The sequence below is a fragment of the Phymastichus coffea genome, unplaced genomic scaffold (assembly GCF_024137745.1).
Source record: "Phymastichus coffea isolate CEN01 unplaced genomic scaffold, Cenicafe_Pcof_1.1 PCOF00157, whole genome shotgun sequence".
Lineage (NCBI taxonomy): Eukaryota > Metazoa > Arthropoda > Insecta > Hymenoptera > Eulophidae > Phymastichus > Phymastichus coffea.
In genome coordinates this window covers 117,225-138,466 of record NW_026706968.1, presented here as the reverse complement: position 1 = coordinate 138,466, position 21,242 = coordinate 117,225, and the positions used below count along the sequence as shown (strand labels likewise).

Sequence of the window (21,242 nt, the reverse complement as noted above, 5' to 3'; positions counted from 1 at the left end):
ATGTATGTATGAGATTAAAGAAAATGTTAGAAATTAAGATATATTGCACTGAAAGTGATGTGATAAAAAGAGAAACGTCCGAAGTTGAAAATGTACTGTATCTCACCAGTTCTCTTTTCAGATGACACTCTAAATCCAAGTAGTTCTTCAACTTATATATATTCTTCCATTATTCACATTATCGCTGTGTATAATGTGCGTAGATAAAGTGTACCGTGTCTCAGCAGTTTACTTTACAAATGATATTCCTAATGAAAAGTAGTTCTTTAACTTATATATATTGTTTCATTGCTCATATTGTCGTTATATACTCACATTAGAAATGTTCTATAAAATCAAGTATTACGCAAAATTGACTGATGGAATACTTTCTTAACAATAATAAGGATAAGTTTATATTGATAAAGAAAAATAAACCTATATATGGCAACCAACTACCCACTTCAGTTCACGTAGTTTTATGAATCAGCTACTTTACAGCTTATAGTCCCGGCCCTTCAACAGCACGCACACACAAAAATATTGCTTGCCAACTTGTACTCCATAAGTGCATCATTAACACGTAAACCCTTTTATTCGCGACCACATACTAAGCGACGGTATGGTTCGGGTAGGCTCTCAACGCTCATGGTGCAATGATGATAGAAGCTTTAGCACTTTAGGGCTCAAAGCAGTGTTCTCGTGATGCCATAGTAAAGGACTGACGAACAATAAAGCCGAAAGTCTACATATACAAGACGAAACTTGACAGATCAAAAGGGCCTTTGTACGCGCACAAAGACTTGACCGTGGTTTATTTCAAAATGACCAGTCATATGCCTAAATACACGATTGTTTTCTCAAAATAATCATTTTTGCAGAGCAAATTATATACATTAACGCGTCGATTTTCGAATAAGACATTATGTTCTAAGGATAGCGCGCATTCACGAGCCAAGATTATAGACACACACTCAGCGAACTACTGACTGATTTTGTAAACGATTATATGCGTATTACACGCGGTATAGCTGGCGCACATGTGCATTAAGGCACACAGCCAACTGGTGTAGCTGTGGATCGTCATTTTGTCTGACGTGCTTCTCGATCGCGTGCGATGTGGCGATCAGCCTTTGTATCGCGCTAAAGTTTACCGATGATGATCTTCCTATACGCATATAGAAGCCTATATATATTAGGTTACACACTCTGTTCTGCCTCCGTAGCTACGAGTGCGAGCCCCGCCGGTGAAAACCCAACTCCGCAGCCGCATGCTTACAATACCGCAGAGATTGACGATTCTTTCAATGCAACAATTAATTCGGAACTATGTTCAACTTTCATTTACTATTCGAGTACAAGAGAAATTTTTTGTCGTACTTGACTGCTCGAAAATAGGATTACGCAAATTCGGGTATTCGAAACGGAGTTTTCTATCGAAACTGAGCCAAGACAAGAACTAGCAAATTTGGACAGCCCACATCCACAGTAATCGACTGTTCCAAAAGATGAGCAGCTTTGTCGGCGGTGTGTATCGAGTGTCGTCTCCTTGCCACATTGGTGGTAACCCGAGAGCTTCGGAGCCAATTGGCACCAGCATGTAAGTATATTGAAGGACAGCAGCAGCCGTAATATGCGGGGAGAAAAATAATACACGCACGCGTGCGCTGCGATTTCTTCTAGGTATATAGCCGCAGAGAGCTTTTGTCGATCATTATGCACGCCTATTACACTTACAAAAAAAACAGTTCAGATTCTTTGGCCGAGGTTCGGCGTCGGATTTCGTTTTCTCGTCATAGCCTCTTTTTCTTTGGTGCCAGATGAGGATGTTTCGTTAATAATTTATGACGCGCTCAATTGACTTTTCAAAACTAATCATCACTATCAAGTGGTTGTTTCTTTGCTATTTAATAAATTCGTTCCAACTATTCTATTAACGTATAGATAGACGAAAAAACAAAAGAAAGCAACGACTCAACCCTTAAAATCACAAATATTCGTGGTTATACCCATCGAACCAGCACCCGTTGAATACCAACCCTCGGCCATTAGGAACGAGCGCGGAGCTAGCGGCAAAAGTGTATATCCGGATAGGGAGTCTGTGCAATAAGTCGATCGCAGGCGCGCTGATGCGTGAGGCGAGTAATCCCGCGATAGCATCATCATCTCTGTCTTTCTCTCTCTTTCACTCGCCGCCCCGAGGTTTTATTTTCATTATTCATTTGTTGCTGATGTTCCCCATGGACGCGCGCGCGCACGCACGCACACACACACACACACACACACAGGCGCGCGCGCTTGTAGCTTACTCGCTTAAGCCCCGTGTTTCCATGTCAGTTTAATCAGATAAATCCGAGACCTAAAATCGACATGCGTTTTATCTTTTGCTTACGGTATGTACGCATCGAGTGCGCAATATGCGGCGTTGATGTACACAAATGTTTTTTCTTTTACTGTGTAGTATAGCTTTGACACTGCAGTGAGTTTTTTTATGTTTCTCTCGTTTTCTTTTATATGTTCTATTTGGTTTGATGCTCCAAAAACAATAATATGAGTACTTATATTTCAATTGGAGCTTACAGCGTTTCCTCCCTTGCATAATCTTTTCGTAAAGTACTTGGAATAAGCAAAAGTAACGGTTTCAAATCAGTTACTGTTAATGTAACAATTTATTCGTGACAAAAATTTGACGCCTTCCTGATTATCAGAATAACCGAAAATTATTCTTAGGGATTATTTTGTTCGTTAGGATCTAGACCTTGAGACAAGTATCATTTTTTAACACTTACAAGGTAATTTTAGATAAATTATACATATTTTCAATAAAATTTGAGGAGCTACTTTTTAGACGTAGAAAAATAATTTTATTAAAAAGTTAACCATTCATCTAAAAGTAAGGATTCTAACGAATAAAATGAGCTGGCAAAAAGTGGTATTTGTTCGCTATAAGATTCAGGATCGTGCATGGGGCTAAATGATTGTTGGCTAAAAAGTGTTGTATGCGAATAATGAGTTTGTTGGGCGCATATTTGAGATTTGTAAAATTGCAAACATGAAAATGTAAGGTTCGTCCGAGTGCTTTGAGGAAAAAGTTTGATGAAGATATATTGATTAGAAGGGCATTTACAAGAGAAGAAAAAAAACTCTCGAATGGTTAAGATCACTAATCCCCCCTGGAATAGTAAAAAAGTTTCGTGTGATTTGAGAATCGATGTAAATATCGTTGGCATAAGACTTGAAAACATAAAAAGGAATGTAAAAATATACATGTCGGAAAGGAAGAAAAGTTGATCGAGCTTATTTGAATTACATTTTGAAATGCAGCAGGCGCGCATATAAAATCCATCCAATAAAGTAGTTTCGAAAATGAGAAAAAAATGGTGTTTACCCATAAAGAAGAAAGCAGCTAAGAAGGTCGCTTATTCGAACTTGTTCGCACCTTGGACAAAGGCAGGTCTATACGATACGTAAGCTGCGGCTCTTGCCGCAGAGGCCATTGAAAACGTCGACGCGTTCTCGCTTGGCGAGCGACGGAAAGAAGAAAAGTGCACTTCTTTCTCGTTCCGTGCACGCGCGCGCTCTAGGGCATTGTATATCAGCGGGGTGTGGTGATCGCGTAGCAAGCCGCTTACAATCAATACGTATCCACAATGGTTTTACAAAAGTGCAGCCTCTGGACAATACGAGCCGCACGAAAATCGCCTTCCCGCAGACCGCTGCGACCAATATAATGGCTTGTTTACTTTTAAGGCTGCCTAGCGCTCTGAATTTCCAGGCTGCTCTTTGGATTTTGACTCTTTTTTTTCCTCTTTTTTTCTCTTTTCTCTCTCTTTTTTCCTCCTTTGCCCTAGATTTTCGAACGTTGCCCGGTCTTTGCTGGTTCATTGGTACTTTGGATCTTGCTACAGAGCTTGCACAAAGCTTCGCATACACAACTGACGCGCACTCAACGAATGATTCCGAGATTGTTCAAAAGCATTTCAATGTTTTCTTCTTTGCTTTATCCTCCGCATTGAGTGTGCTCAATTCCATCGACAAGTGCGTATAATATGTTGCAGAGGTACACTAGCTATCTTCGGAAATTTCAGCGCACTCGAGAGCTAATTTTCAATGTCACGATGTCACGTGCGAGAGAGAAAATTCGCGTCGATTCGGTGAGTCTGGTGCCAAACCACGAGCGGCATCCTCGCAATTTGAAGGCAGGCACGTTCCTAGCCTGCAGCGTTTTTCGCGCTCCGTTCTCTTATACATATATACCTTTGCGGCTGCCGCTATACTTCTCTCTACGCTTTATCGTCAAGGCGAATCTTCTTTTCTCTCTTGAGCGAGCGGAAGACGCAAAAGGGGCAAAAAGTAGCATAAGTTTCGCTTCGTGCCTCTCCGTTGTTTGACAGTTGCTTACGTTACGGATCCTACTTAGAAGCTTTCGACGGTAAGTCGCTCGGATCTTGATTAGGGCTGGTGTTCTACTTTTTCGCACGCGCACGCAGTCCAAAAAGAACGAGCCACGTTTTTCCGAGCGGCTTGGCGGCGTTTTAGTCGCTAGAAGAAACTAAACACCCCCTGGAAAAGAGGCCATTTCGTGCGAGACTAGAGGGACTGGAATGACGATTTAAGTAGGTTCGGTTCCAAAAGATTGTCGCTTTTGCGTCTGTTTTTGTGGCCGCGCGCCTTAGTTGTTGCTTTTCAAGTCGACCCTCCCACGGGTTTTTGAATGATTTTTACACTGGCGATCGTTTCCAGCTATTTTCAATCACGAAAAAAGCATCCAAAGCCAAATCCAAATCCAAGACGAATCTGGCAACGAATCTTTTCAACAAATTGACCCTTTCATTTTTTGGTCGACAAATAAGCTCGCGACAATTATCCATAAACTTAGCATTTTTTTAAGCACCACTAACTACTCTGCGTTTTCCGCAGAGACGCGTGAGCGAAAGAGAAAACGCCTCAAAGTCCTTCAGGGAGGAAAGCAGCTTCTTTTTTGCAACGGTGATGATGGTGGATGGAATCCTACTAGAACTAACGCGAAGCATACACCGTTAATCCCGGTTACTGCGGAATCGTCACGTTTGAAACGCGCATCAGTCGCTCTCTGGCGTAAAATCCTACCTGCTGCCAATGAAGAGAAGGTCGCTTAGAATGCAGTGGTCATTGTCCATCGGTTTTTCAGCGACCGGTGTAATTACTTCCAGATGTGCGCCACCTTTCGCGAGTCGCTTCTTTTATTGTATGCGTTTCGCCTGTGAGGGGTAGGCGCGTATATTTTGCGCCAGCTTGTCATACCTTTCTAGTGTCGGGAAATGACTCGGCAGAGGCATTCAGAGAGAGAGAGAGAGAGAGAGAGAGAGCGAGAGAGAGAGAGAGAGCGAGAGAGAGAGAGAGAGCGAGAGAGCGAGAGAGAACTTGTCGACCACGAAGCAGCATGCGAGGCTCTGCGAGCTGTTCAACGTTCAGATTCTCATGTTTTTCAGTTTTCAAAACATTTTAGCTATCCACTATCTTCAAAGCTTATCTTAAAAGCATAGCGTATACTTCTCTACTTTATCTTTTGTTCTACTCATGTTTGTTATTTTGGGATGCGTCCTAATGATGCGAATAGGTGATTTATCATAAAAAGTTAATTACAGGGCTTCAGAAAGTGTTGAATTATGTCTCAATAAAAAGCAATCGAATAGTATAGACGTAGAACTCGACAAACGATTTGCTGATTTGTTTACAGTATCATCGATGCACAAACGCTAGAAGTAATATTTCAATCATCACTCTCTCTCCCTCTCTCTTTATTAGGTCGACGAAGCTGTGAGACTAAAATATCGATACCTTCTCACCGTGGATCTAAAAATGACCTCGTCCAAGCAACGGCATCGTCCACTGCCGATGCCGCGCATCGAGCTATTGTCTTCGTCACGTACTATTGACCGATCTGGTGCTGAGACTTCACAGCGCGAGAAAGTTTGCTTAGCTATCGAAACGACAACGTCGTTACTGCTGCTCCCGCGCGAGCAGCTTCCCCGACGTTCTGTTGGTCATTCAACTGCTGAGAAAAAGAGAAGGACAAGAGGGTGGACCGACCATGTCGTAAACTTGAAATCTGTCCAGCAAGTTATACCTGTACACTTTTGGCACAACAGTGCTGGCACTTGGTCAATTTTGTTATTCGCTAAAAATAATGAGGGATCTATTTCGGAATAATGTTCTCGATCTGAAAAATATAGTCCTCATCACATATATAGAACAATTTAAAAAAAAAAAACAGAAAAAACAGAAACAGAACAAAAAGTTTTAATAGTTTTGGTATTAAATTATAATTATCCCCTTGGTAAATCTTTCGGAGGGAAAACTTTCGGGCCAAATACGAGTAAAGTATCGCGAAATATGGAGCGGAAAGTACGAAAATTGACTCGGCCACTTGTGTTGTAGGCGCCGACGAAAGTGCACCGCACCTCACGTGCGCGAAGTCTATTCTCGTTAGGCGTGGTGCTCGTCAAACGTCTTCGCCGTGACGGGGAAAAGCGACGCTTTGGCGCCACTGGAGAAAAAGTGCGCTACACCGTAGGTTTACTGCAGGAAGTGGCCGCGACGCGGGAATCCGATATAGAGTCGCGAGAGCAAATAATAGCCTCGGTACGTTTAGCCGAAGTTTGTTGTTACTTCTTATGCGCGACGTATATACAGCGCTCCAAATGGCTCGCTTGTCACTTCGGGCCGTTTCATTATACGATCTTTCTTTCCTTTTTTTCCCACAGCTCGGCTTTTTCCTTCCTCTTTCCCGTCTTTTTCGAGACAGTCAGCGTTTCAACGATAACACGAGGGAAAAGATCGCGGCTAAAGGATGAATGTCACTCTGCCACGTGGAAGTGCCTTTTGTTTGGATAACTTATTATTTTTAAATTTGGGGTAACGAACGCGTAGGCCTGAAAGAGTTGCACGATACGCCGAATAAAAAGAATCGAGTTCACGTGTTACTTTGAAAGATTGAAGAATCGACCGAGCGCTTGAGAAATGAGCCGACAATTTATTTTGAATTTTGAAATCCAACAACTCAGCGTTGTTCAATTGCGCTCGCGAGTGTGTTGTCAAGAGCAGAAAATCGCTTACAATCCAATGAATACATTTGGCGAGAGCTGTTCATGCATTTTTTTCTCATCGCAGTGCACTCGCCTATAAAATACCTGCTAAATTTGGCCGCTACTTTGCGCACTCCATGCATACATATAACAGATTCTGGATGTAGCCGCAAATTTTTCGCTGAGCGAAATTCCCAGTCAAGTGACGAAGACCAGTGTATATGCGCGCATGGACTCGGCAGCACTGAAATTATTTGTCGACGTGCAATGTACCGTGGAGCCTATTGTAAAAAATAAAATGAGCTGTAGTTGGCTTGAATATTTGTTCTGAACTGAAAAATGTCATTGACCGATTATTCAACAACGGACACAAGCAAGCTTAAATCTTTTTTTAAACGGCCGGTACCGTCCTCGTACGTATAATAAAGACAAACAAAAGCGTACGGTAGCTGGCGCCATCGCAGATGTGTCTCGTGATCTAGCGCAAGGCAATATCACCTCGAGTTTCACGTAGCCGAAGGAACTCCTGTGTAAACATACACGCGATCTGCGCTCGACTACCATCCTCGCGACGACTTCCTCGGCGCCACTTGTAACTTAGAACTCTCTTCGTCTTCCCTTCGCATGTACATTACTGCGGTTGCTAGAGTTTATTTTTATGAAAATCTTTCGTTCGCCCTGTCTATATCCCGTACGCGCGTTTGTTTCTTCTGCGGCTATTATTGGGGTGAACGAACGTACGTGCGCACGGGATGTGAAATTGACAGACGATACCGCACACGACAGTTATTTTCGATGTTCGATCAGCCAAATAAAACTTTTGTATTTATTTCTTGTTTTGTCCTGCTCGGCTTCCGGAAATCTTTCAATATTCCAAGATTGATGCGAGATATTTTGACGGGAAAAAGACAGAAATTTAGGAATAAAAATAAGTCGAGTTAAGAAAGTGAAGAAATTTAGGACACGTCGTAGAAGCTGTACGAAGCAATGATTTAATGGCACTGAATAATATTAATCTATCCTTGAAAGCCAAAGTTGACGATTAACGACAAGTTTGTAGAGCGCATAGGTAATTCGCTAAAACTTGCACCGATCGACACTGCATCAATCAAGCAGCAACTCACACCAAGCAACCTTCCTTTTTCTCTCGTCCATTAAACAGCCGTTAAATAATAAAGGCATGAGGCGCGCGCGAGAGCAAAACGCGCCATATTGAAAGAGCTATACGGTCTCGCTGACTCTCCCCTTCGTTCTCTCTCTCTCTCTCTCTCTCTCATGATGCCACGTATACAGGCCAAAGAGGATTATCCGTGCGCACGAGCGATACGTCGCTCTCGCCAATGAGCACAGGGCTGTGGGGCCCTTAGCAAACCCCACAATAGATCGCAGTCTCGCCCTTATTTCTCGCTCTTGGTATACACTATATAGGTAGACTCACTTGGATAAAAACCGCTAAAACCGCTAATAATTATTATAGCCTTGTTTGCCCGTAATTCTCTCTCGCTCTCTCGCTTTCTCGGTTTCTTCACCGGTGTCTAACTTGTTTTTTTGGCGACGTTTGTCTTTGTAGAAATGTATTCGAGTGGAAGGCTATGTGTTTGTACCTATCGACACGTCGTTGGAACACCTTTTTCCCTTATTGACGTTGTACGGTTGGGAAATCAGTTCCGACTAATGGACAATTGATTGTTGTTACGTGATGCATTCGATTTCGGGGATCGATAGCAGTAATGCACACAAATGGACATTATGATAACTAAAGGGTTCTTTCTCGTGATTTATTAATGCGCACCAAATGGAATCAACGTACTTACCTCCGAATAATGCATTGCGCATTGAATTATCCAGACAAATACGTGATAAATCCATCACAACGACGCTAAATAATAGACTAGTGTTACGTAGGTGACTGATAAAACGAATAATATTGCGGTAATGGTTTTTATACTGTCGTGTAAACGCGGAAATTGCGTTCGACTCATCTACATAACGGTCTTTTATGTCCTCGAATGTGTACACACTTACACACTTCGAGCAGCAGCAAATCCACTAATTTTCACTCACGAGAAACAAATGCATACGTGGAAGTGTCGCGTGGGAATGACTAAAAGCTCGAAACAAAGTGACAGGCAATTTGCCGATGCGCGCGCGTAAACAATGGGCTCTCTCACGCGATAGAGCGATCCCCGCGTTTAATCACAGGATCAAATGATATGGAAACGCACGTGTTATGTATAGCACGTAGCGCGTGTGCTCCATCGTATTCGATTGGATGCAAACACGACGATTATGCGCGCGCTAATGCATCGATCGATGCAATATCGATTGTACTTCTTTTTCGAACAGGCTCGTGGCTGCAGTCAACTTTCAGTTCCCCATCGATTTGTCCGCTGGAATAACCGTTAATATGTAAATCGAAAAATAACAAGAATTTAGGGTATCGAGACAATAGCGGCTCGACTAAAAGTCCATTAAAAATCCAAAAAGAAAACAGAACGAGTTGAGGGAAAAAAGTGGAGGTATACAACACAGTAAAGAATGCAAAAATCCACGAGGCAGTCTATTGGAGAGCAAGCGAGCGAAACCAGCAGTTAGCTGCACGGCTAATTGGGCCCAATGAGTGTTTGGCTTTGGCACCTTCCGATTGGAGCGCGCTTAGTCCGTGCGCGACAGGGGGTTTGCTGGTACCCGATTGTATACACGGACAGGACGAGACCGAACGACAGAGAGAGAGAGAAGAGAGAGAGAGAGAGAGAGAGAGAGAGAGAGAGAGAGAGAGAGCAAGGATTTTTGCAAAGACACCCGTGTGTTTCGGATTGACCATTGGCACTCCCTTCTTCGCTTCTATATACATACGTCTGATTTGCCTGAACAGCTAAGAAGGGTAGGATTGGTCTCCCCTACTTTTCTAATATATCCTCGGCTATCCGAGGTTGGCACAACCCAGCGAGAAGAACAATATTCGCAATTGTTATTTTATTTTATAAAGAAAACCGACCAAATTTCACAGGCTCCGTATATGTCCGGCGTAATACGAAAAGATTTGTACATCCATGAGATTCGAGAAAGAAATCAAGCATTCGTTTTGCCGTTCAAAAATTGCTCGAACGAAACATTTATATCGGCATGCAAGGAAAAAATAATCAGCTGCACTTCCATAAAAAAAAACGTGTCAATGGAGCTAAAGGATATTTTCAGCGCAAGTTGAATATTTCAACGCGGGAGCATTATCGTGGGCATTGGCAAATAAAAAGGATAAAACAGTAGTGGTAGGGGAGCAGTGGTATGAATAATCAAATGCGGACGCTAGATTTGTTCGCGCCATCGAGTGTAAGAGGGGCTGCGAGTCCATTAGAAGTCCGAGCGTCACTGATAATAAAATCGTGCCGTCATATTGTATATATCGCTACGGTATTTTTTGCACCGCGGAGGATTATGCGCGAAGAGGGCACAGCGTTGAAGCGTTGAAAGCTACGGTCTCCTTCATTTTCAGCGCTTTGCAAGTAATTTAGTGGCGATAAAAAAAGCCGAAACGCTTAATTGGACGTGTAGCAAAATGTGTTGATTGCTATAACAATTGTCACCGTAGCAATGACAAAGCTCTACAACAAGTTGTCGCAATTGGTCGATTGCGCTCACACGGCATTAATAATACGCCGCTGGTCGAGCATCGATTGCAGCGCGAAGGCCGATCGATACTAATACTCGTGCTGTATTTCACCCTTGCGTATCGGCTCTTATATCTTGTAATAACACTCGGGAGCGAAGAGTGTAAAGCGCATTACCGCGCACCGACTGTCATCGAAGACTTAAGGTTCTCCTTTGGATATACATAACTCCCTCGCTCTGCTCAATTCACCGATGGATCAAGACACACACTACCAGTCCTTTATCTACTACTATCATCTCTTCTCACCGACTCAATCAAATCAGCTCCACGTTTTACTATTGCACAAGCTCGATTGAGCTTGACGATTCAGAAACTGCTTCGTGTTCCACTAAAGCATTTTGTAAATAGTTTCTTTTCTTATTTTTACCACTCGAGCCTACTTCATTACTCAACTATGGTATTTTCGTCAAATTATCAAGAAATTTACATGTATGATGTGGATTGACATCGACGGGATTTCATCTGGCGCATGCGCATTATTCTTGTGAGCAAATACGTTATCGTGCGGAAGATAGAATGAGAAGAGCTGCGGGAGATGATGGTAGGGGTTGGTGCAGCGCTCGATAAAACGGAGTTCGCCACATCGTTCAGACTCGAGTCGCGCGCGAATCACCTCTCTCAACCTTGCTATGTACTACTCGCTCTCACCATTATTCTCATTTGTTCTAAAAAAACAAATAAATATCTTTAAATATTTGAGCAAAGTTCAACTGTAGCAAGAACCATTTCGTTAAAAATACTAATAGATATTACAACGTAATAAAATTTTGCATCGCATTGCACGTGTCATTGTTGAAAGGTCGTAGCGTAGCACGCAAAAAAGAGCGCGAGACAGAGAAGATTGTCGTCCCTCCCCTCTAAGATCGTAGCGCATGGCGAGATATCGACTAAACGTCAAAGATCCGCGAAAGCGAGCCTTTTTCCACCCCCATCCCAGCAGCTAGCGAAGAAAAAAAGCAGCAGCAACGTCAATCTTGGAGCATCGAGGGATCACGTTACTCTCCATCTTTCGAGAGAGAGAGAGAGAGAGAGAGAGAGAGAGAGAGAGAGAGAGAGGAGTAATACGCACACAGAGCAAGAGAGTGATGTATCCCCCACTTTAGTATCCTTATAGCATTTCTCGTATATAGATATATACGCGTGCGTGTGTGGCAGAGAACGCGAGAGAACGCGAGCGTGGGGATAATTAAGCAGGGAGCAATGCGGGTTGCCACGGGCAACAGCCACTAGATCCGGCCAATCCTTGGGATCGCGATGGGCGGAGCGAGCAACGCTCACTCGATAGGCTGCTCGCACGGCATTACCACCACCACCACTACTAACACTACCAACCAACATCAGTGCGCGCGCTCTCTCTCTTTCTCTCTCGCTCTCGCAAACGTATCATGCGGCCACCGAGAGATGCCGGCTGCTTGTAAGCGAAACCAGTTTGCCATCCGATACGATCGAGGCAGGAGCCTTTCGCCTGCCGCTGTTGCTGCTGCTGCTGCTGCTGCTGCTGCCGCTGCCGCTGCTGCTGCTGCTGCTGCCGCCGCCGCCGCCGCCGCCGCCGCTGGTGTACACTCAACCGTTGAAGCATACACCTGTTCTCGATCTAGCGTGTGTTGACGAACAACGCTTTTTCCGCACAAGACGATGCTCGCGAGAAGGAGACAGTGTGTGCACGACAAGTGACTATCGCGGTGGTGATTTTGTCGCGGGTACGCAAGTAATAGTGGTTGTCGTTGTTGATAATCATCCGACAAAATTCCCGTGATCCCGGAGGAGAGCAGCCGCCCAGCAAAAGCTCCGCGGCTCGAGCTGGAGCATGCGAGCTCGCGGTTGCACCAGCCTCAGCATCACGGCCATCAACACGGCAACAGCAACAATAACGTAGCCTTAGCCCTCGAGAGTAGCAGGCAGCCGCAAGTGCAGCTGCCACCAGCGGCGACGGGTCGACTCGCGGAGGAGATGTCGGCGGTGGCTCCGGCGCCAACCGCGGCGCCGTTGGTCGGCGGCGGTGGCCCCGCTGGGCCGATCGTGCATCCGTCGCCGGTGTTCGCGCTACCGACGCTCTCGTTCACCGTCGGCCAAGTGTCGACGGTGTGCGAGACGCTCGAGGAGTCGGGCGACATCGAGCGTCTGGCGCGCTTCTTGTGGAGCTTGCCCGTCGCGCATCCCAACATTCAGGAGCTGAATCAGAGCGAAGCGGTGTTGCGCGCACGAGCGATCGTCGCTTTCCATTCGGGCCAGTATCGCGAGTTGTACGCCATTCTGGAGAGGCACAAATTCACCAAGGACTCGCACGGCAAGCTGCAGGCCATGTGGCTGGAGGCGCACTACCACGAGGCGGAAAAATTGAGAGGCAGGCCTCTGGGTCCTGTGGATAAGTATCGCGTCAGAAAGAAATATCCGCTGCCGCGGACCATATGGGATGGCGAGCAGAAGACACACTGTTTCAAGGAGAGAACCAGATCGCTACTGAGAGAATGGTATCTGCAGGATCCTTATCCCAATCCAGGCAAGAAGAGGGAGCTCGCCGCAGCCACGGGTCTCACGCCCACGCAAGTCGGCAACTGGTTCAAGAATCGCAGACAACGAGACCGTGCGGCAGCCGCAAAAAACAGGTAAATTGCTTTGCCCTTTGCTCTGTTGCTTTTCGCAAAACCAAATATTATCAGCAGCACCCTCAAGTGCTCCGCGATTTTTCAGCGAGCGTCGCGCCGGCAGTGCTTTCGGATATCGTTTACCGGTCGGTTTTGCGACCTGTTTTGTAAATATCGCTTCTTACGATACACAAACTGCGTGTATGTGTACGTACGACGCGATTGCCGGCTACGGAATTTCATTGAGCGACATGTAAACAAGTGTCATTCCGGCCGTCGACAATGAAATTCTTGCAACCTTCTTCGCGGAATTTAACTTCGTTCGTTCGCCTACCCGTGCAACCCAGACGAATCAATTGTGCGTGGCTTTATCGTCTCCCATCCGAGTCAGTCATGTAACTGCAGTTGAAACGTGACACAAAGCAAATGTTTATAATATACTCGGTGTCGGCGTACATGCATTTAATCACAAATAAAATAGCAACACTTCAAACAATTTGTTTGGCAAAACTGCGTATTGACTCACCGACATGTGCGCGAAATGGATTTCTGCTTCGAAAAGGAGCAATTATCCGCGAATTCACTCGGGGCTTCCTCTTTCGACGCGTGTTTACATAAGCATCATCAAAAACACGCGTGGCACGGTTTTTTCCTCTCTGAAAAAGGCACACGCGTTGCGGTCGATGCTGCTACGTGCCAGCGTCCTCATTCATTAAGTGGCGTTTAATGAAACATAATCGCGAAACGATTAGCGGTTTAGATCCCTCCGAAAATTGTCCTCGACAAACGAGCATCCTTTGTGTCCTTTTCTCGCCGACAGAGACTCGCCGCGTGATGCGCGTTCCCCTGCCGCATGTACACGACGACGCAAGAGGGTCGCGTAATTTCATTTCGACGTCCGACGGAGGGTCGACGCAGCAGCGGCAGCCAGACTATGGCCGATTTTCAAATTACGACTTTCAATCGCATTTTAGTAAATGTCGTGCGCCCTGCATTCCCATCTCTCGACTCTATTCAGATTACGCGCCGTGTGTTCTCCTTTTCTCTTGTGGCCGACAGAATGAGAATGCAGGCGCATTAATTTTCTGATGGCTTTCGAGGGCGGATTATTGCCATGTTACATTCGTTGGAATATCTTTTTAAAATTCGATTCGCATGCTTATTAGCCTTTTCATCGAATAATTCTTTTTAATTAGTTGGAAAAAAAAATCAGGCGCGTGTGAAATAATAAAGCAACAACTGTTGAAAAACGTACAAAAGTCTCTTGGAATCTCTTAGAAATACAAGTGAAGACGTACATAATAGAGAAACAAAAGACCTAATGATTTGGCTGAAATGCAAAAACAATCGATGAATTCGCCGCAGTATTAGGCATTGCCACTTGATCCGGTGCAACTTAACTTTTGGCTAATCGCTGAAAGCAATATGGCAGCTTAGTAACGTCTGCGTACTTTTATGCAGAAATGCAGACTTCTCACAAACCGAGTGTCTGCACTACAGCGAGCGCCAGCAGATATCACTAATCCTCGGTTCCTTCAGTCGGTCACGGTGGTTAAGTGCCAGCAATAACAGCAACCGCGTGCGTATACGCCCACTTGCATTCCCTTCGACTTGTACGCGTCCTAGGTAAACGACTGGTAACTCGGTACATACTTGGGAGTCCTCTCTCCCTCCCTTTTTCTTACGATATTGTGTCGTCCCACATCGCAACAATAACTCTCGTGCCATTAGAAATTGACGAACCCGAAGAAAACCCAAAAATTCAGACGCGCCCCTAAGCTCCGCCTTGCATGGTGCTGTTTATACAGATGCTGTATATAAGCGATAAATTACGTCTCAAACACCGGGAACTATTATTATCGTTGCTGCTCTCTCTCTCTCTCTCTCTCTCTCTCTCTCTCTCAGTCTTTACTAGGGATAATGCAAATTACGTGGAGAAAGAGGGGCCTGCACAGGTACAAGATTTGTTTCAGATCCCTCTTTTCCTCTATCTCTCCCTTCCTATCTTGCTTTCTTCTAGAAATGCCTTCATTTGATTGGAAATATCTCCGCGGTGAACATCTGTAGCACCTTACTTTGTGTTTGCTTGGCACTCAAACACATGTGGCAGCTAATACCTGCTTAGTATGGGTTTTTTAATGGATAATCGTAAATACGCAATTTTTAATTAGGCCATGAATTAACAATTAGCTACAAACATATTGTATATTCCGTACTTGCATGCAATATCATCGTTGCCGAGTAGAAAGCGCTCGGTGCAATTAAGAATCACCGTCCTAGATCTTAGCGATCTCGGCATATGTCTGAATGTATGTATGTATGTAGAGGATGATTAACGCGGCATGTAGTTGGTGCGTTACACCATACTATTACCCTATTCGCCGATTAATATAGCGCAACTTAGTCGCTGCCGCGAGACACGGAGTAATTGATACGTGTCCTTTTATCGAGCGTGGAGCACCGTCTCTCTCTCTCTCTCTTTCTCTCGCATTTGCATGGATAAGCATGCATCGCAATGAGCGCTTCAGCTGTAATTATACAACTTCTGCCAGTGGCTATCATGTACACATCAATGCAAGTATTTTTTCAATACTTTTCTATTGTAAGTTCACACGCGTAGTAATTAATATTTTTATTTTTATTAATTTTTATGAATTTGCGCAATAGACCCTCTCTCGCAAAACGGAAAGGCAGTTCATTTAGTAAATTTTGCTCACGAGCAACTAACTCGTAAATTTTTTCACAAAAGCTACCTGCTGTGTAAAGCTGGCAAACGGCGGTAAAAAAATACAAATACACACACGCGTGGAGATGCACAACGACGAAAATCAAATTGAAGGAACACAAGCGAAAAAGACAAAAGACAGAAAGGCGAGGGTTGAAGCGTTGTGCACGCGAAAGATATGCGAGATAGAGATTTGCCCGGAGGATAGAGCAGCGCAGGTCCCTTTTGGTCGATCTCCGTGCTGTGCTGGCGTTGCCGCGCCACTATATTTTCGCGGTCCAGCGAGCGAGTTATTCAATATGCTCTCTCTCTCTCTCTCTCTCTCGTACATATAGCCCGGAGGCAATCTCACCGCCGACGACGTGTATATAGCAGCTCTTTGCCGCTTCCTAATCGCAAAACTTTTAATTCCGACTGTATCTCTCTTCTCGTTTCGCCTTTGTGTGTGACACAAGCCTATATATACAGGAATTAGAGTATCGTTATCCTCAGCAATGTCACGCGAGTATACGAATTTCGTTTTCTCTCTCTCTCTCTCTCTCTCTCTCTTCGGACGCGCATGCATTCGTAGAATGCGATGAATGGTATCTCCCTATTCTTTTCGATACTCATCAATAGAGATCGAATTCATGACCGCGAGCTCAAAAAGGCTCTCTCCCTTTCCGATAAATTAGTGGTTTACTTTCCTATATGCGAGCATATACCGGTCGTGCTTTTTTTCTTCTCACGCACACAAAGTTTTTCCATGGGACAAAAGGGAATTACGGTTATATACGTGGCAGGTATTTTTCTTGACGAAAGCCTCGCTCGCAAGAAAGTGAAGAATGAAGAAGAAGAAAAAAAACTCGAGAGCGACTTTATGAAAATCTGATAACCTCGAGAGGAAAGGAAAACACGCCCAAGGAACTCACGACGATGGCAGCAGCAGCGACGTGGATATATGTATGAGCTCTCTCTCTCTCAACTTGGAGGGTGGCTTTCCCGGCGAGCATGCGATCGATACAGCTCTCTGCGCGAGAAACTTTCGCGACAAATAAATTGGCTAATTACCACTTTCGTTCTTTTCTAACTGGCGAAATAAATTGCCCGCGATGATCATTCAGAAATGGAATAGATATATACAAAGGTGAGATGATTTATTCAGTTCATGACACCTGCGCTCGCAGTGATAGATTGCGTCTTCTAATGATTCCAAATTTCGACGTTCACGAGCGAACATATTATAGGCGGGTGTTAACGTGCTAGCCCGCCGACGAGTTTTTTGTACGAATTTGTCAGGATGAGAGTCACTCGACGGCGCAGCCTATATGATGAATGACTTGACACGCGCGTGAATTTTCGATTTCTTTTTTCTCTTCTCTCTCTCTCTCTCTCTCTCTCTCTCTCCCTCCCTACCTCTCCTCTCTTGCCTGCAGGGTGATTGCGAATGTGCGATTAATTATAAAGCTATTCGCGCGCATGATGAGGTTTCGCCAGTGAGAGTTGTGCTAATGTTGCATTGCTCATTAGTTATCCGTCTATCAACAGTTGAACCAATGTTATTTCTAGAATTCGATGTTGAAATAAGTTTGCGCGCTTTTTTTGTAAAATTACTACTTTGGATAAGAAACTATGACTGAAAAAATCAGCGCGTTATTTCTTTGTAAAACAATCTATCAGACGAAAGAGAATTGAAAATATGATCGCAGCAATCTCCTCAATTTTTCGATAATTAGTTCCATAACGGACACGTAGAGAGTCGCGCGCACCCCCGTAGGCCATGGAAAACATCGACACGTTACAAATATTCGATCGGTGTGCCTGTGTATGTGTTGGCGTTACAGCTGTCATCGCTCGTTTCCGCGACGGGTTGCGATCGGGTGCTTTTTGTTTCCGTATATGTATAGACTCTCTCCCTTCTTGGATGCGTGGGGGGTTATTTTCGCTCCGCCACAGGGGGCTGCAACAAGCCATCACGAGCATTAAGGACGAAATATTGGACCGCGACCACTAATTCAGCTGTCATGTCCCGGAAATCTTCTCGGTCATTGTCATACACCTACGATAAACTAAATTCATCGATAAGCACCTCGCAAGACGAACACATCACACTTCCAGAAACTTAATAATTGAAAAGTCAATCACCGCACTGGAGATAATGAAGCTTAGCAATAAAACTAAACGAGCCAAGCGCGCGGCATCAGTCCGTCGAATGCCGCACATCGATTTCAGGAGAAAAACCGTTCGGTTGCGATGCATGCGGTTGTCCTTTTGTTGCGAACGCTCCGAAACAAACGAGACTGTCTCTCGGTCGGAGTATATATGGGCAGCAGTACAGATGGAAAGGAGATGAAGAGATGATCCGAGACAACGAGAGAGTGAGAGAGAGACTGAGACGCGATCGTTAGTGGCCTGCCGGTAATGGCCACTCATTAGGCCACGCCATTTATGCTGAAAGAGCTCTCTGCCAATGTTGTGTACGTGTCGACGAGAGAGCAGACTCCCGCGCTATAACACGTGTACGTGCTCGCGGCTCGAGTATCAATTAATACATTTTCAAGTCACTATAACGCAGTGCACTTAAAGCATTCGATGATGCATTTTTGCAAATATTGTCTAGACGTTCGTGTGGGACTAGAAAAAAAACAATCGTTGGAACTGACATCGAACCCAACACATTCCGATATGTATCAATGGGATGAAACGAAAGCACAATCATTAACGCTATAGCGCAACTGCCTTTTTACATCTCAATCACTACGTAGCATCTCTCTCTCTCTCTCTCTCTCTCTCTCTCTCTCTCTCTCTCTCTCTCTCTCTCTCTCTCTCTCTCTCTCTCTCGTATGAATGCCCCTACAAGTTATCTAACTACTTATAAACCGAGGTTGAAGAGCCGACGAGAGTATAAAAGGCTAACAGTGCACTCCATTCTTTTGTGGATGACACGAATGAAAAAAATAAAGGCGCTGAAAAGAGCAAAGTGTATAGTGGTGCTTGAAACCGAAAGGGCTGCTGTGGTAAACGATACCCATAGGTTAAGGCTTTTGTTCGTGCGGAGCCACGCGATGAAAATGAATTATGGCTGCTGCTCTGTCGACAATCTCATCGGGATTCGTGATTTATTTTCATCGCGCGCGGCTCCTTTTTGGCAGAGATTGCAGGCTCGCCTTACGACTCGAGGCAGATGAGTAATGTTTCGAAAATAAATTTGAGGTAGTTTTTGTCTGATAGCTTAAATCTATTTTTTGACTATTCGTGTAGAATGCCCACGACAACATTCGTTCATGCCCAATTGAAGCTTTTTAAAAGAAAAAATAAAAAGATTGGTCATCCAATCTGAAAAACGGTGCTCGACCATCTCAATTATCCGTCTCGAAGGTGCATCATCTCGGTGGACTGCAGTGGATCAACGTTCGCCACTGGCACCTGTGCAATATAGAGTTGCACGTGGTCCAGATATATCGCGAGCCGATATTCGGTTACAACATCGCAAGGTGTTTTCCGAAGGAGCTGCTCGTTCTGTGTGCGCAAGGGTATATCGAATGTCCTTCTCCCGTGAATAGACCCCTCGTTTCACGCTTAATTAACTGCCTGACCGCCGTTAACCAATGAGTCGCGCGATTCTCCGTAAACGCGTGCGATCGTCGAAAAATCTTTTTTTATTTCTCTACCTATATTATTTTTTACTTGTTCGATCCAAACTATTTGCGCCTATGTACATCATTGTTCTTTATTAAAATCGCGATGGATCGTGACCGGTTCTCGTTGTCACCTATCTGTCACGCTCGAAATATAGATTATATTTCAAACCTTTTAATCCTCGAAATCACAATGTAGTGTTCTACTTTATTGAATTTATACCGCAGTTTTCAAACTTAAGCAAAAGAGAAAACAACATCATTTCCTTCATGTATGTTGCAACCGTCATTCTTTATTTTTGTGCCTTTGAGTGACGACGTGTTTTTTCCGTTCACTTAAAAAACTGTGGGGAGACGGAAACGTCATGCCGTCCTTGGAGAAGAGAATAGACGTTTTGAATGGCGATTGGAAAGGATAAGGCGCAAAACTGATCACCAGGAAAACAGTCACCATTCGAATCTGAGTCGAGTTCAGAATTTTTTGATAGTTTTCAAGCAGCATCTATGCACGCATAAAAATTTTCTGTAATTGTGTTCTATGCCTGTGTTAAGTTCAGTAAAATGATAGCCTAGGACTCGTTTATGTACGCATTCACTCAGTCTGCATTTGCAGACGACTACTCATCCAGTTCTTCCGATTCGGAGTGATATGTTGATTTGGTCTTGGATCAGCTTCGCATCTCGTTCGCCTCATCGCTCGCCATACCGCCGCTACTCTAGCTAGAATATTTCTTATTCTAAACTGTTCATCTAGTCTCTTGCTACAATGCAGATAGGTGCAGAAATTACGGCGTTACCTGCTGATTCACCACAGGTTTTACTATCAAATTTATTTGTGGATGCTACTTTAGCTGAAGCATCGCAGGTTATTGATTCTATCTCAAAAGAATCAGAACTGGATGAACGTTTTTTACAAGCTCTGGGTAAGCGTATTATTTTTTAAAAAGTGTTCTCACCATCCATGAAAGAGGCTATAGTCATTCGTTGGAAGAATGTGTTATTTATAATAATGGACTACCTATGGAAGAGAAGGATAATCTCGTTAAATAATATTTCTGTCCCGAAAATTGTACTTTCATCAAGAATCCATTAATCAATGATATGATCAAAAGCTCGTTGCAAGCTCCAATTATTGAACGTGATGATCAGCTTGATATAAAACGAGTACAAATTTCTTTGTATATTTTTGCGTTAAATTCTATCAAAACAGTACAGCGTTAAAAGGTTATTGATGATGTACAATTATTCAATATTATTAGTAATGCTTGTCAATTTTCCTTAATTTACAAAGAAATGAATCATTATCAAGGAGAGTTTTAATTTTAATGAATCTCAAAGAATTTTCAAAAGAAATCCTTACTGCAACGACATTCAACCAGTTATTGTTTAGTAAAAGTTTAGAAGAGGAAATCAAAGCTGCTCTGTTATTAGAAAATTGTAGTAAAAAGCTTTTGATAAAGAATAAACATTCTAATTCCAATTCAAAAAAATCCAAGGCTCATTTTGTCAACAATCTAACAAGCTAAACAATTATCTACCAAAGTCACAGAATGGGTAATACCCGAAATCATCAACAACAAATCCATTATACCATTTGAA

General features: G+C 43.9%; 1 protein-coding gene across 1 annotated transcript in view; it reads left to right on the top strand.

Annotated features, from left to right (window-relative positions):
- Nucleotides 1-12,097: 12,097 nt before the first annotated feature.
- The window catches only part of LOC131672714 (homeobox protein SIX3), a 38,558-nt gene continuing 29,413 nt past the window's right edge, over nucleotides 12,098-21,242 (top strand). Inside the window, exon 1 of the mRNA XM_058950121.1 lies at nucleotides 12,098-13,322. Coding sequence (XP_058806104.1) covers nucleotides 12,667-13,322 — 656 coding nt within the window. The 5' untranslated portion in view covers nucleotides 12,098-12,666. The remainder of the gene's footprint in view (nucleotides 13,323-21,242) is intronic.